The sequence below is a fragment of the Parasteatoda tepidariorum genome, chromosome 8 (assembly GCF_043381705.1).
Source record: "Parasteatoda tepidariorum isolate YZ-2023 chromosome 8, CAS_Ptep_4.0, whole genome shotgun sequence".
Classification (NCBI taxonomy): Eukaryota; Metazoa; Arthropoda; class Arachnida; order Araneae; family Theridiidae; genus Parasteatoda; species Parasteatoda tepidariorum.
Window position 1 is genome coordinate 10,437,074 of NC_092211.1, and position 17,714 is coordinate 10,454,787.

General features: G+C 32.9%; 1 protein-coding gene across 3 annotated transcripts in view; it reads right to left on the reverse strand.

The window, feature by feature from the left end:
• LOC107454198 (cytoglobin-1) overlaps nt 1-17,714 on the reverse strand; it is a 145,682-nt gene that overhangs the window by 17,794 nt on the left and 110,174 nt on the right. For 2 of the 3 annotated variants that reach the window (XM_016071303.3, XM_016071304.3), the window contains exon 3: nt 787-1,090. In XM_016071303.3, the coding sequence (XP_015926789.1) occupies nt 787-980 (194 nt within the window). In that variant the 5' untranslated portion in view covers nt 981-1,090. Of the gene's footprint in view, nt 1-786; nt 1,091-12,765; nt 12,904-17,714 lie in introns of those variants that run through there. The other variant, XM_016071305.3, reaches the window with a different exon arrangement.

Below are 17,714 nucleotides of genomic sequence, written 5' to 3' on the forward strand. Positions count from 1 at the left end.
TAAAATATTAGCCCTATATGGGCCTAGTATCGGTCTTTATGGGGCTGAATGATGAATATTAAATATCGGGTAAATCTGACAGTTAGGGCTGATATTGGCTGCTTAATGAATATGAAAATATCGGGTGAATCGGACAATTCTGTGTAGGGCCTCCATTGGCTGAATGAATATAAAATATCGGGTGAATCTGACAATTCTATATAGGGCCTCTATTGGCTGTATGAAAATAAAATATCGGGTGAATCTGACAATTCTATATAGGGCCTCCATTGGATGAATGAAAATAAAATATCGGTTGAATCTGACAATTCTATGTAGGGTCTCTATTGGCTGAATGAAAATAAAATATCTGGTGAATCTGACAATTCTATAAAGAACCTCCATTGGCTGAATGAAAATAAAATAGCAGGTGAATCTGACAATTCTATGTAGGGCCTCCATTGGCTGAATGAAAATAAAATATCGGGTGAATCTGACAATTCTATATAGAGCCTCCATTGGCTGAATGAATATAAAATATCGGGTGAATCTGACAATTCTATGTAGGGCCTCTATTTGCTGAATGAAAATAAAATATCGGGTGAATCTGACAATTCTGTATAAGGCCTCCATTGGCTGAATGAGTATAAAATATCGAGTGAATCTGATAATTCTATATAGGGCAAATATCGGAAAATAACAGCCCTTTGAACCCTTACTGAGCCAAGATTCGCGAATATTGGTTCAATTAGGGCTTAAGTTATTTTGCTGCAAGTGACAGTAAAATACAAATATTTATCAACTTACTTAACAAACATGGCGACTCCCGTTGTATCCATAGCTCTGGCAATGGCTTTCCAAGACTTGGATATGCTGAATTTCTGTCGGGCTGTCAGTGGTATCCGGGGATCTTGGGGAGGAGGGGCGGCGGGAGCTTCTGTAGCGTGATTAAGATCCTGGACACTCCCGTTCTTTTGCGCTTTAGCGAACGTGCAGCCCATTGTGAGTTTTAAATACTGTTTTCTATAACGTGTTCACAATCTTAGGAAGTAATAACTCTTGCATCTTTGCAAATGCTTCTCAGTAACGTTTTGTTCCTTCAAGTTCAAACCTGGAAGAAAAAAAAATATTTCTTGTTGTTTTATTTTGGAAGAATTTTATTTCAGTTATTTTTCAATTGAAAATGTTGCAGTAATTTGTAAAATTTCTTTACTGTTGAGTTATTTAAAATTTTTTTTTTCTTGAATTTGTAACGAACTATCATAAATAGCAATGATATCAATCTTAATCATTTAACGATGGATTATAATTGAATAAAAAAAATTCCATTAAGCCGGTGAAAGTAATTAATTCATTTTTTTTGATTAAAGAAATAAATATCACACAAAAAAATAAGAAAAACTAGTCAGTTAAAGTATATAATAAAAATTGTAATCGCCATGTTACAATCATTGGTTACCCATTCCTCATATGCTTTTTCTTCTGGTTTGACTCCGATAAACGTCACAACATTTCAAATCATGGGTTGCAAAACTGTCTCAATTCAAACAGCAGCGGTCGCCATAGCAACGCATGCAATGACGACCTATGCGCACTGTTTACTATTACACTTGAACTCAGTTGAAAAATGTGATGACGTCCAAATACCGTGCGCACGCCATCAAACACAAAGTAATACCCATTTTGCCGAAGGGTAATAAAAGTTAACTTTTATAACCAACAATGGTCCTCATTTTTGGAATAAAATGTTTATGAGGTTAAAATTGCAGTTTTTGATCATTTATAGCATAATAATTGCTTTGAAATAAAGAAAATAAATTTTATGTATGATTTCAGCACATAAACGAATCAAAGCTCAGACCAGAAAAAAAGTAATGTATTTTTTTGAAAGAAAAATTAAAATGTTAAAAGACATTTATCCTTAACTAGCACTAGCTTTAATGCTAAAAAATATTTAGCCCGCGTAGCTTCTCAGAAATTAGTCTCATCGGCTTGGATTTGTTTTTACCCATTGGTAAAATGGGTTTTGTTTTGGATTTGATGGCGTACACACCTTATTCGGACGTCATCAAACTTTTCAACTGTGTTCAAGAGTATTAGTAAACAGTGTGCATGCGTTGCTATGGCGATTGCTGCTGCTTGACAATTCACTTTTTTCACTTTTAATTTTGTTATGCATCAAGTTGGTGAATTTATTACTCATTGTTTAAATATTGTCTTAAGTTAAAACTTTAAAATGAACAACTGAACAACTTCGGTCAACTTCAAAACTATTATATCAAAAATAGAATTGAACAAGTCATAAAAAATCAGGCTAACATAAGCATTAATAAAAAATGGACACAGCAAGATCAAATTGAAAAAAGGCAGACGATAATTTTGGAATTTTTTAAAGTTGATTGTTTTCACCTCTGAGTTTTTTCTTTGAATGTCCTCAGCGAATGTTTTTATGAAATGTTAATTTAAATTATTTTCATATTCATTTTGTGATTTACTTATTTATGATTAATATCTTGGCCGTGATTTTATATGATATAAATATGAATACTGAAGAAAGAAAAGAATTTTGTGACGTCTTAAAAAGTATATATTGACTGGAATTAATGAAAACCAAAGAACAACGATAAAAGGACAAATCAATTGATGCAGTTTTTACAGCCAATGACAATTTTTGTTTATGAAGGTCTATTATGGAAGAACATTTGACCAATGAGTAACCAGTGATTGCAATATTTCAATCACAATTTTCTTTCTTTCGTAATTGGGTATAATATGAAAAAAACACAACTATTTCGATTTAGTAGGAACAACATATGACGCAATGCTAAGCGAATGGAATTTAGTTGTTGTTTATTCAGTTATTGTTATTAGTAGTTGTTATTTGTTTTAGTTGTTGTTGTTTATTTAGTTGTATTTAGTTTCANGACGTAGGCTATAGTATACCCAATTGGGTATAATATGAAAAAAGCACAACTACTTCCACTTACTAGGAATAACATTTACCTTTTAGTTTAATTAATAAACTGAGTTCTAAATATGATTACTGAATTCATATTTCAAAAGGAACTAGACCAGTGGTCGGCAAAGTGCGGCTCTGGCACAAATATCCACGGAAGGCGCAATAATATTTTCATTTAAAAAAAAAAACTTGGTAAGAAAAAAATTACATCTTATTTTGATAAATTAAAATTCTTCTATAAATCGAGAACATGCATAATTTTTTGTTTAAGTTCGATAGATAGGTAATTAAAATTTTATATTGTTGTGAAAATACGTAACGAACATCGAGTTTAATTTTATTAGTTTTTGTAAACGTAAACACAAACCATGTACAAGTTACCGGCTGAAATTGTTCGTATGTTTTCGGCGTACTCCGGTGAGATACAAAGGTACCACAAGCATGCGCGCGCATACTTTTTCTAAAATAGTGGGGGTACAAATTGGCATCACAGACCTGCTGTGTGAATAGTTATGTTGTCTGCCGTTGTCCTGTCTTATTAAAAAGTTGTTGTATTTTTCAATCTAACTGCATATCTTACAGGTATTTTTATACGATTTTATTACACCTGCTATGTATGTTTGTGGTTTCGGTACAAAATTTGCCATCGAGTTTTCGATAACTTCTATTTGTCCAAATGTTGGAAGTTTTCTTCCGATGCTTTGCATTGCAAGGAGATTTGGCTCCCAATTTTTTATTAAATTGTTGTAATGTTCATATTTGGCTCTTTGGCTAATAAGTACTAAAAAAATATATANTTTTGATTATGTTTACCGATTTGAAACTCGTTTCTATAAATCTAAATTGGGTATAATATGAAAAAAAACACAACTACTTCTACTTACTAGGAATAACACTTACCTTTTAGTTTGATTAATAAGCTGAGTTCTAAATATGTTTACTAAATTCACATTTCAAAAGGAACTAGACTAATANCCCAAACAAGCTAAAAAGGAACTAGACTAATACAATTCCAACCTGCCGAGTAGCGACTTTATAACAACACATTTCATTTAATGTTTACTTGTAGCTAAAAATCAGGTTCGCAGAAAATGCTGTTTACTAGTTAAATTTAGTAGGAATAACACATCTTGTGACGTAGGCTATAGTATACACAATTACCTTGTTTATTCTTTAGACAAAAATTTTATTATATATTTGTTGTAATTATTATTTTTCTCTTCAATTTAACTTTAAAAAATGCACTGGAAACATAGGTAACATGTATAGTATAGTATAACACTCAAGTATAACACTCACTAAAGTAGTGTAACACTCACTTGAGTATAACACTCACTCAAGTGTAACACTCACTTAAAGTATAACAATAAGTAAAACTATGCAACACTCACTAGATAAGTATAACACTAAGTAAGTATAACACTCACTTGATTAGATAAGCAATGTCGGACGCATAATTAATTATGAGTCAGAGCTATTAGATGCATATCGATTTGGGTGGTGCGATTTCATTTGACTCGGCGGAAAAAAGTTATATCGGAAACATTTTATCACTCTCCTGGATAGCGACGAGTATGATAAAGTATATGCTTATGAATGATGTTTTTGATATAAATGTAAACAACAACAATCTCGAGCTTTTGACTAGCTCCATTTTCCGGCTAGAAAGTATACAGCTGCTTACTACAGCTTTTTCTGCGAGGCGATGTTTTCAAACAGACAATTTTGTTTTAAGTAAAATAAATGAATTACATAATTTCTGAGCTCAAATATGCTGTATTTCATAAGATATTAAATAATTCTGGTGAGTTTGAAGTAAAAATTTGTTTTAGTTATTTAGAGACGTATTGTTAAAAAAAGATGTCATGGTTGCTAGATTTAGAAAGAACTCGTTTTTTTGGCCTACCTGATTTGGCCTCTTTTTACTTGTTTATTGATGTTTGTTCTTGGTGCAATCCTTGCATTATCATACGTTATTGTTAGCGTATTGTTCGAGCAGTGAGATTAAGTTCATTTTACGAATTATCATTTAGGTTTAAATTTCGAAGTTGATTGATTTGAGGATTGATTGGGAGAAACAGCAGTGTTCGGAGTACCGGGCAATTGTATACCGGGCAGTGGCACTGAACCTTAAAATACCATCAGTATAGGGTATACCGGCACTATACCTAGTATATATTTCGGCCATTTACCAAATTTACCAAAGCGACTATGAGATTGTCAACATTCACCGGTGGAAATCAACAACCACGCNATATATATATATTTGTTATTGAAATAGAGTGTTTGTTATTAGTTTTGGAAGAGAAGCATTCACCATTTCAAAATTAATATTTAAATGTTTAATAAATTGAAAAAAAAATTGAATTTTTTTTACTTAGAATGTTTTATAATATAGAAACAAAATGAAACAATAACAGTACCTACATCAATATAACAATAATAAATATCAGGAAAACGTTTTTAAAACCATATTTGAAAGTTAGATTTTTAAAAAGGAGAATAATGTCTCTGTTATCAATATTTATTTCTTTTTAATTAAAAAATAGTACTTCGTTAGAAATGAATCAATCAAGATATGTTCCTTAATTAGAAATTAAGATTCTGTTCCTTAATTGAGTAATTAAACTAAAATTATAATTAACAATTGAGCGATAAAATAGTAATTAGAAACGAGCAGATTTTTCATTAGCGAAGGGTACTTTTCAAAAGGAAACATTTTATATCCGCACCTGAGTCAAAGACATTTCTGTTTTAATGATATTCAGAACAATTATAAAATAAGAAATGCTCATATGAAGTTACTTTGAGAACGAAAATTAATTAAATTTGTTCTTTCGAGAACTGCCTCGGAAATCTACAGGCATGAGACGCATTTTTTATTTAAACCACCGAATCGTAGTAGCACTTTTATAACACGAAGCGTCACTGCATTATTTAGGTCCTATCCTATTTGAATTTATTTTTAAAAAAATCATTTTTATGATTAAATACTTAATTATTATCATATTTGAAAAGATGCATTTTGATGTATGAATTACAAAAAAAATTATCGTTGCCAATATTCAATGTAAAAATAGATACACGTAATTAATGACAATGTCGTGGTTTTAGACGGAAATGTTCCCTGGAAAGTTCTTTGGGGGTCTGTCTATTGGATCAGTTAATGAATACTTAAAGAGTATCACATTGCTCACTTAATAAACGTTTGATTCACAAAAAGTCATAATTTAAAATTTATTTCCATTTTTTCGCTCTAATTTGAATAACATAGCTCAGAAAACAAAACTGAAATGTTTAGATGGTCCCCGAAAGACCATTCTATGTCTTGTTTCGTCCTTTGACATTCAGAATGCGTGAGGTCTTTTACAAATGAATTCTTTTCAACTTGAGATTACGGCGAGTAAATTTCTGGTATGTATTCATTTCATTTTAAGGGAAGACATCACAATTTGCGAATGATCCAGTTCAAATGGTTTAAGTGACTGCAACAAGTATTTATATTTTGTTGCGATTCTTCTGCACTGAATATTTCGAAACAGTTAAAAATCGCTTTATATCTTTGCTTAACACGGTTTATAAAATAAATATTGAAGTTACAAAACATGGAAGGAATAATACTCTGAGAACAGAAGATAATAAAAATAAAATGGTTAATTTTTTTTTTTTATCGAATATAATAAAGATGCTATGAAAGAAATATCGCTATCAATATTATTATTTTCCGTACCGAATGATGTCGAGCATGAAGTTAATCTTGATGAGTTAATTTCTTTTTCTACTTTGATAAGTTCTAATATAATAAAAAGCCTAGAAAAGATGAGAAACAATAATAATAAAAAAATTCAAAATTACTTCATTATTCGTCTTGGTTTTTTTTCTCTTCCTTTTGTTGTCTTTCAGTTCTGCGCATGGTTGGGTGGATTTATTTTCTATTATAACCGTCGTTGATTTGCCAACCCGATTTTTGCGTTTACGACTACTAACGTTCAACTCCGTCGCCTTGTAATTTTGAACCTAATCCAGAAGACAAGGAAACTCCTGGATCAGTATCCCCAGAGGTATTGATTTGTTATGGGAACTAGGATGACTTTCTGACCCCGACAGATTTAACGTGCATCAGTCACCATCACACGGGGAGACTTCCACGGACGGGGATTGAACCCAGAATTTCTTGGAGATGGGCCGCGTGCTCTACCAATCAGGCTATCCCGGTTCTGGGTGGATTTATTTATTTTATTTTATAACCGTCGTTAAACAGCCGACCCAATTTTATGGGTTTACGACGACTAATGCTCAACTCCGTAGCCTTGTATCTTTGAACCCTATCCAGAAGACAAGGGAACTCCTGGATCAAGTATTGAGAGAATTTGCCTTCGTGGATTACTTTTCAGTGAAGCTAACCCGCATTTACGTTACATGGAGAGGAAGACCGCGGGAACCTCCCACGGTTAGCCTGTCTGCAAGGTGACTCTAACCCATGAACCGTCTACCGCTGAGGATATTTCACGTCAGCACTGTGATCGGTGCAAGCCGGATGCGGAATTCATATCGACTGTGATTCGAACCCGGTTCATTACTTACTCTTCATTACCTACTGCAAGGGGTCGCAGATTCGATCCACGCCGGTCGAAGACTCCCTTTGTAGTAAATGGTGGCTGATGCGCGTTAAATCTGTGGAGTCACAAAGTTACCCATGTTCCCATAACAAATCATATCTCTGGGAGTACTGATCCAGGAGTTTCCTTGTCTTCTGGATTGGTTTAAAATTACAAGGCTTCGGAGTTGAACATTAGTAGTCGTAAACCCAAAATTAAGTCGGCTGTTCAATGACGGTAAAAAATCACACAGAAGAAAGGACACAGAACAGCGAGAGATAGAGAAAGTTACACCCTTGCCTACGGTGGGATTCGAACCCACAAACACAGGTCCCGTAGTCCAGTATAGTAACCACTAGACCAGTGATCGGAATAAATTGTATAGGGTAAAATTAGTGAATTTTGTAAGTGGCCAGTTGTAAAATTTTTTAACAGGGGATATTGCTTAAAACATATGTCCCCTTTTCTCAAAGTTTAAAGATTTTAAGCAATTGAATAAGCTGCTGTATTAAAGTAAGGCATTTTTTTTAACATTAGTCAAAATATGGTAAACACTACATGGTTTATTTTAAAAATTCAAAGAGACAAAGGTGAAATAAAATAATTTTCAGAATATTATAAAATATTCATTTAATATTTATTCTAAAATAATATAATGCACATGGGGTGTAATTTTAACAATAAAAGTGATGATCGTCCCACAATTTTTTTTAAATTGCAATTTATTTTATTTAGTTGCCACCCTATGGCGAATAGTGACCGTTAATTTTGCCTATACCTTTTAATATGTTATTGAATTTTTTATGTTCACTGAAACATGTTTCAAAAGCGTAGCTATTAAAAAAATAAATAAAAACGTTACAGACAACGGGATACCAGCAAGTGACGTAGTGTGGGTATCTCGATTCTTATTGGTTGTTGAAACGTGGCATTTGTTTACTTTAGCAACTGATCTTTCCTGTCTACTTCGAGTAAGCCAAGCCCGTCAAGCATCAATTCTCTTAAGAGACACATTTTAAATTCTTTCCCAAAGATTTTTTAACTATATATTTGCACAGAGACTTAACACAAAGACAGGCACAAAGCCACTTGGAAAATAAACAAACTAACTACGCATAGAAGTTGCCAGGTACTCTAAACAAAAATTATATCACGGTTACAATAAAACACGTAAATAAATAATAAATCTAAGTTAAGTAAAAGAAGTAGACGAGAACAAATTATATTTCAACTACTAATTAGATGAGCAATACGACTCTGTTTTTAATTATCTTATCGTTAATTAACATTCTAACTTATGGAGAGAAACTTAGCTCAATTTTAATACGCCACTTTGCTGACAAAGATTAGCTGGCGCTGACGCAACACCTCCTAGAATAAGGAAGGCCTCAGCACGGATCAAATTAGTAGTCCGATGTGACGAAGTTAACTGCGCAGTTGATGAAAAATAAGAAAGATGTCATTACGTTCGGGGTACTAAGCTGCGCAGTGGTTGAAAATACGAAATAAGTCACTACGTTTGGACTACTAAAGGATATTTATGGTAACCCGTGCAGAGGCCTACTCTTTTCTAGGAGGTGTTGGCTGACGCCATAGGTCACATGTGTGGAGATGGGAGGTCTTCTTGAAGTGCAAGAACCTCACTTCCCTTCTCTTTCATTTGATGACGTCACCTCTTGTTGATTTTGCTTTGTTTACTTTTCTTTTTTATATATAAGCGTCGTTGAACAGCCAACCCGATTCCGGATTTACGACTACGTTCAATGTTTATGTTCAATTTTCTATTTTGGGTTTAGGACTACAGATGTTCAACTCCGTATCCTTGTAATTCTTATCCCAATCCAGAAGACAAGGGTGCTCCTGAATCAATATTTTCAGAGGTATTGATTTGTTATGGGAACTTGAAGGACTTTGTGATCCCGATGGATTTAACGTGCACCGGTCACCATTTCCCACACGGGAAGTTTTCGGCCGGCGGGGAACGAAGCCACGACCCCTGGCGCATGGGCCCAACCAGGCTATCCCAACTTCTGCTTTTCTTACTTAACATAATTGATTAAAGATTAATTATTATAAAAAAAAGCAATAAAACTCAGTTTTGACCAAACAGTGCTGTAAGACAGCAAATGCCACTGGTGTTATCTTATAAACAGCTGGGAAAAAAGAGAATCGTTTACAGTTTAATTTATAAAAAAGCCTAATGCTGCCGCTGTCCAAATTTCTAGACCTTAGCTCAAACGGATCTGGAATTATAAGAGATACACGCACATTATAACAGATGACACATTTTATTATTATGAATAATATTTTTTTCCTAGTGTGAAAAAAGGGCTTGTAAATAATGCAAACAATCATGCTGCCATAAACAAACACACAAATGGAATTTAATTTAAACTTGAGTTGTTGTTAAATAACTTTACATAAAATGAAGACCTTTTAAAAGAGAGGTTATGAATGCATAAAATATGAAATAAAGACATTCTCCTGAAATTTAATCAAGAGTGGAATTGTAAACATTACTTCTATGTTTATTTCATGAATCTAATCATTGTTTGGTTTGGACAGAACGAAATAAGATACCGGATTTGCATTCCAAAGCTCTGTAATTAATGTAAGCAGGAGCGAAAACAAAATACATATATTTTAAAAATACTTTTAAAAAAAAGGTATTCCGGAGAAGAAAAAAAATATTTAATGTTTTTGTTGATAAATCAACATTATGAAGACTTCATGAAAATTTATTTTAACTGCAGATTTTTTTGAGAAGGTAACGAATGACATTTAAATCACATTTTTTACGATTGATGTAATGCAATGATTTTAAATTATATATATAATCTTGCCGTGAAGAATTATTCGGAATTTAGAACAGAAAAATAACTTAAATATTTTAAAAGTTATTAAACTTTTTTAAAAAACGCCAATTTGGGTGAAATCATTTTACCTAGATAAAAATAATTAAAATCACTGCCTTATTCTCAGTTTTTAAAAATTTTTATGAGCCCAAGTATTGAAGTAAGTTTGTAACTATTAAAAAATTAGACCACAAACGCACAAAACTCTGGCTTTTCTCCATTTTGACGTTTTGCGTCGTTTTCAAAATAAGCGTAGACAGCGCTGACTTTAGACAAGGCTAAACCTGGCCTTGATATCATGAGTAACAGCTGCTATCATGAGTAACAGCAGCTAAAATCATGAGTAACAGCTGCACACTCACGCCAATTATAAAAATAGTATATTACTCGAAAAAAAGCATCAGTTCCAGGGCCGGATTACCCATTAGACTAGGTTGGACATGTCCTAGGGCCCTCAATGATTAGGCATTTTTTGCTGATTTTTTTTCCACCTTTGTTTGTACTACAAAGATATAGCAGTTTTTAAGCAAGGTGATAACACTAGATAGACTAATGATCTTAAGTCTTTAAATGCTTTTATCTCCAGATTAGATTTCCCCCCTTTTTATACCACCTTAAACACGATGTCTCATCCTGTTTTTAAAATAACTGTCTACAATTTTTCATAAGTGTTTCTTCGTAAAGACAAATCTCAAAAATGCGATTTTTTAACTTCATTAGTACTTCTTTTTCTCGCTTTTACTTTCGCTAACATTTACCTCCCTTTTACTATTGTTTTGTTACGTTCTTTCATTTCGTTATTATCATTAACTTAATTTTTGCTTACCTTTGTAAGGCGTTCGTTAATTTCAATATTTGCTCACTTTTACTTTCGTTAACTTGATCCTTTGCTTACATTGACTTTTGTCGCGTGTATCTTCTAAATAATTTTTGCTATATATTAGTGATTCTCTTTTTTTTATTATTTAGTTCTCATTGTTACGGAATATGCTTTTAAGACATTTCCAATGTCCTTTCAAACTCTCATCAAATCCTTAAAAAAAAATATATGTCGTTCGGATTTAAATTCTGCAACACTACTTTCCCTTGTGTTGTTATTCCTAAAAATTTAAACCGATATTTTGTAAAAGGAGAGTATTGATGATCACACACACATGAAAGAACCTGCAATAACTAGAATAGTGCAATAACTAGACAAGTGCAATGCCTAGAAAACAAAATAGGGCACACATAAGACATTTTCTCCTTAAAAGAAACAGATAAAGTAAAACGAAGAAAAGTTTTATATTGCAACGAAAGAAATAAACATGTAATTCTTACCTAAGCCTAAAAGTATGTAAAAAAAAACCCAGTTAAAATAGTTTTAAAACACAAATAATTGTTAGCGAATTTCAGTTGATTTTTACTTGTGCTGAGCTTTTACTCAGTTTTACTTTCAATGAAACTTCACTCCCTTTTATCTTTCCTGTCTTTGTTAACTTGAACTCTACGCTCCTTTACTTTTGTTGAACTTTGTGAACTTGAACTTCTGTTCACTTTTACTTTTACTGAACTATAGTTAACTTGAATTTTTACTCACTTTTTCCTTTGCTGTTGTTGTTGTCATAGGCTATTAAGGCAATAAGTGCGATTGTTCTTGTTTTCAGTGGCGCCATCTATGGCCAAGAATTCGACTTCTGCCACACCCATACGTCGCACCCTTTTAAAGGACTGACCCATTCAAGCATTCATTCATTTATCCACAGTTCTTAATTTTTTCCAGAACCAGAGAACGATTTATCTTCAATTCAGTACCCCCAGAGGTTTAACTTGTTATGGGAATTTGAAGGACCTAGTGGCCCGACAGATTTAACGTGTCCCTGTCACCATTTACTACACGGGGACACTGGATTTGAACTTCCGCTGTCACGAACGTGAGTCCAGAGCCCTACCAACCAGCCTATCCCTCCACTTTTCTTTAGCTAGACTTAAATGAACTTGCATTTTTGTTTACTCTCGCTCGCACGAATATTCTAATTAATATTTAAAACATAATTTGAGGTTCCTTTTTTTTAATTATCATAAACAATTACAGCTCTATAAAATTTGCTTCTAAGACAACTCCAATATAATCTTTCTTGAAAGAAAACAATGTAAGATATTCGGATTTAATTCCTGTAGTAATACCTCTTCTTGTGTTCTAAAACTTAAAGTCGATATTTTGTAAAAGGAGAACACTGATCACACATACAAGAGAAAACTTAAGTGCAATAAGTAGAAAACAAAACAATGGCACACATGAGACATTCTCTTCTTCTTAAAAGAAGAAACAAAAAGAAAAAGAAGAAAAGTTTTAGCTTCCATCGATGGGAACTGGGCAGAGAAGAAACCTTACCTGCGCCTCGATCGATTTCTTGGGATTCAGAAATAAGCTCCACCGATCAATGGCCGAACGAGAGAAAACATTTCCCATCATTCATTGCACTATTCTTCAGTTATCGTTTGCATAAAAGGAAATTAGTTCCATTCAGTTCTTATGCAACTCATTTTCAAATTAAATTAATGGTTGCGTAACTAGATCAGAATCCTTACGCAATTCTGATATTTTTATGCTATAAATAAACTAAATAAATGATAAAAGATGAGACGGTTTTTGGTTAAATAATCAAAATTTGATATATTTTATGTATTGATCGCAAGACTTAATTTGGAATGTGGAAAAATTAAATGCTGTCCACAATTGTTCAGAAGCTGTGAAAATTTAAGCAAAAATAAACTACCTAACTTAAACTTTTTTACCTTTCTCCTTTAAAAAAATGTCAGTTTGAAAATCGGAGAACTCATTGATAAAATTGTTTCTAAAAAAAGGTATAAAAAATGATAGATAGATTTAAAAATTATTGCAGAAGTAAGAAGAAACTATACCTCATTCATCTAGAATCGCGTGAAAATGAATTTCAAAGCGTAACTTTTAAATCAGTTAAATACTAAACTCAATGATTGATGTTAAAATCAATTGAATAAGAATCGCGATATGAGCAGATTCCGGCGCAGTTTGTAAGATTTAAAATTCCAAAGTCAGCCAAACCGAAGAAATCTAATTGGAGGGGAAAATCACATGTATGAAAATGTCTATTCAAAGAGAGTTGGGCATGGGTTTCAAAAATTTTGTCGGATTATAAGTTTTTGATTTGGGGAAGTCTGCAAACCAATGGTCTTGAGATACGTGGAATTCTGCGATATTCGCGGAAAAATCACATGCCCTGGTCCTAATTTAGACCCGTCCTGGGTTGAAAGAAAATTGACATGAGGGGTGAAAAGGCGCTGGAACACTAAACAATCAGAACATTTTGACCAAAAATGTTATTTTCGGAACAAGGTTAAAAAACGATTTAATCGGAACAGCTATGAAATTAGTTTTTAAATCAGTCATACGCTCATCACAGAAAGAATCTTATCAAAGATTTAAAAATTAAAATATAATTATCCTTATTACACATTTAAAAGCATACATACATATTTAATGTCAAATTTTATTCCTTTTGTTGAATTAAAGCATTGAAAATAACATCTAACTCTCCCCCAGTTCATTCCAGATTGTAAACAAACTACTTGCGATATTCTTGGCGTTTCTTACACTTTTGATTATCAAAGCGTGACAACATTGCTGTTTTCGAAAGTTATAATAAATCTCGTATAGTGTGAAAAGTTGAGATTTTGGTTTAAGATTATACAATTTTATATGTTCAGATTTAACTTGCACTCTTTAAATCGTATATGAACACTCGATTTGTTGTTAACCTAGAATTAATAAATGTTCCTTCAGATGATTTTTTTTTGGGTTGTTCAACACGATATTTGGAGAAATTCTACAGAGTGGAACATCTCTTAATAAAAATTAGTCTCTTTTGAAAATATATTAAAAGTCAACAGTTTTTTTACTAGGCAGTCAAGAAAACGTGTAATTTATAATAGTAGTATTAAATTGCCATCGAACAAATTTAAATTTCTTTAAAATCACTTTATATGTTTAGTGTTCAAAATACGAAGAGTTGCCTGTAAAATTACACGGATGCACCCAACAATGTGAAGTACACTCTTTGCATATAAAAAATGAACATTTTCGAAAGTGAAATTCATGATTTTATGAAATATTTCCACAATTTCAATGCTCAAAATCTAGCAGGAAAAGGGAAATTCCATCATAAAAGAAAGAGGGGCAATTTCATTGAAAAAGAAGAGGAACAAATCTATTGTAAGAGGAAGAGGCAATTCTATCATAAGTAGTGGAGGAACAATTTTATCGTAGAAGGAAGAGGGGAAATTCCATCTTAAGATATCCGACTAGTTACGACAACTTTTTTATAAATATTGGGAGTACAAATTAGTTCGGTTCGTTTTCAAACGATGGCTCTGGCTGTTATGAATGTTTCATAGTGACAGCTGGTTTCGGTGGTTTCAGAGAGGTTAGACATCTGTCAATAATATTCATTTTATATCGTTTTGAGTTTCATACAAAAACCCTGTTTTCTTAATTTGTTGAATATGTCAAATTTTGTGGTAACTGAGCAGCATTTGCTGGAGGTTTTTATGCTTCTGCTTTAATTGGATGAAAAGTGCAGCTGTAGCTCATCGTATGCTTGTAGAAATTTATGGTGACAATGTTCCAACTGGTAAATCATGTAGAGAATGGTTTCGACGATTTAAGAATGGCGAAGAAATAATGGTGAATGGTGTTGTATACTATGAGCTGCTACAACCTGGCGATTCCATTACGGGCGATTGGTATAGGCTACAATTGATTCGTTTGAGTCTTGCATTACGAGTAAAACGGCCGGAATAGAAGGACATGAGAAAGTTATTCTTCTGCATGATAACGGTTGGCCTCATATCGCAAAAGTCGTAAAAAGCTATTTGGAAATGCTCAAGTGGGGTATTTTACCGCGCCCGCCGTATTCGCTGAACCTTGCTCCTTCTGATTACTGGTTGTTCTGACGGATGCAGCACGATTTGGCAGGTCACCGGTTCACTTTCGAAGAAATAAAAAATTGGATTGTAACTTGGATCGCCTCAAAAGACGAGGCATTTTTTCTGCATGGAATTCGAAAATTGCCTGAGAGGTGGGAAAAAGTAGTAGCCAGCAATGGACAATTCTTTAATTAATCTGTTCATTCATTTTGTTCTGAAATAAATGCATTTTTGACCACAAAAAAAGGACTGAACTAATTTGTACTCCCAATATTAATACAAAATTTAAAAACACAAATTTATTTATTTGTTTAATTATGTATATTAACTTGTAAAACTAGCAAAAAAGGATAATTATTATTTTTTTAAATGGCCATTTTTAGATAAAAATAGGGAATTTTTTTACATATATGCTAAGCACACTAACAAAAAATTTCTATCGCCTAAAACCAAAATTTCGTTAAGGATTTTAATTAGAAGACTATGAACTAAGTTTTGAACAATTTTCTTAGAAACAAGTGTATGAGGCGCAGGTATGTTTTCTCGCTGCATTGTTAGTTGGAAGGAAGTTAAAACTATTTTTTTTTGTCATCTGTTGCCTTTAATAAGAGAGTACTCCGAATGTATGCCCCTAGTTCAGACAGCATCAGTATTTCTTTATCTGGCATTCAGTATATTGACAGAATACTCCTTTTTGTTTGACACATGCTCTTCGCTTTTTTAAATTGAGATATGCTCTCTCTGGAGCTATGAGAGAGGAACATATTGTTTCCAATTTGCGAGAGCCTCTTTTTCCATTTGAGGTCTAGACATGGAGTCTCCGTCTATCTTATTAAGTAGAAATGTCAGAAGAATCTCTTATTTGCATGGTCAGCATCATAAGGTTATTGCCAAGAAAGAACGGAAAGCACAAAATGTTACAAAATTGAATCATAAGTTATCCAGTCAAGTTATTTTGAGAAAAAAGAAAGTAAACTTCTGTAGAGAGTGATTCTTTTGAGAAGTGATTTTTCAAGAGTAAAAACAAAAAGTGTGCGAATTAAAATATCTGCATGAAGTATTTACTTCTAAAAGACCATTATTTTTGACTAACTACACATACAGTACTTGCCCAAATTATTAGACGCACTATAAGATTCTAAGTAAAATCTTAATTATCAGGTGATACTATACAGCTTTATGGTTTTTACTCTACTGAAACCGGTTTGCACTTGCTTACGTTCGTGTATCATTGGGTTAAATTAGACGATATATAATATACATTTGACGATATATTATATAAAGATAGAATATTTATAATATCAGGTATTATATTAGCATATTATAATAATTAGACCAAATTATTAGACGCACTGTAGTTTTTTAATAATGACATGTTTTGCACGAGTTTATAAGCAATACTTTTATATTTAAACATACACGCAATGGATTTTTATTCAGGAGAATTTTTATAGTCTTCCTATTTGTATTTATTTTTAACGTATTGCATTACAATGTTAACCAATTGATACAGGAGCGGAAACAAATGCAAACCGGTTTCATCCGAGTAAAACCAATACAGCTGTATAGTATCTCCTGGTAATTAGGATTTTACATGGAATCTTATAGTGCGTCTAATAATAAGGCCAGGGACTGTACTTATCTAACTAAATGAACCAATGGTACCTTATTTAATAAGTACGTATCTTTTTAAACAGCGTGTTCCGTAGCACAAATCTTAGTAAAAATGTTTTTGAAAAAATTTCTTTTAGAAAGCGTTTGCAAATAGCATTTAAGTGAGGATAAAAAGTGTATCAAAACCTGATGAAATATTATTTTAGTTTTATTTTATAACCGTCGTTAAACAGTCGACCCGACTCTGTGTTTTCTACTACCAGTGTTCAACCCCGTATCCTTGTACTTTTGATCCCAATTCAGAAGACAAGAGAGCACCTGGATCAGTAGTACCCCCAGAGGTATTGATTTGTTACTTTAACTTGGAGGACTTTGTGACCCCCACAGATTTAACATGCATCAGTCACCATGTTGCTACAGTAGGAGTCTTCGGGCGGCCGGAATCGAACCCATGATCTCATGGACATGGGCTCAGTGCCATACCAACCAGGCTATCCCAGTCCGATGAAACATTATTGAGAGATATTCGAGTTTAAGTAAAGTTAAATACATGAAAACCAATGACTAAAAAGGCTACTCATTTTTATAAAGGGATCCATATTTTTATGTATTGTGTGGCATTTGATGCAATTTGATAAATAAAAAAATTTCATACGTATTGAGTGGATCACGTATTGAGAAAAATTTGCCTTCGTGGAGGACTTTTTGATGGAACTAACCCGCATTGCTCTACATGGAGAGGGAAACCACGAGAACCTCCCA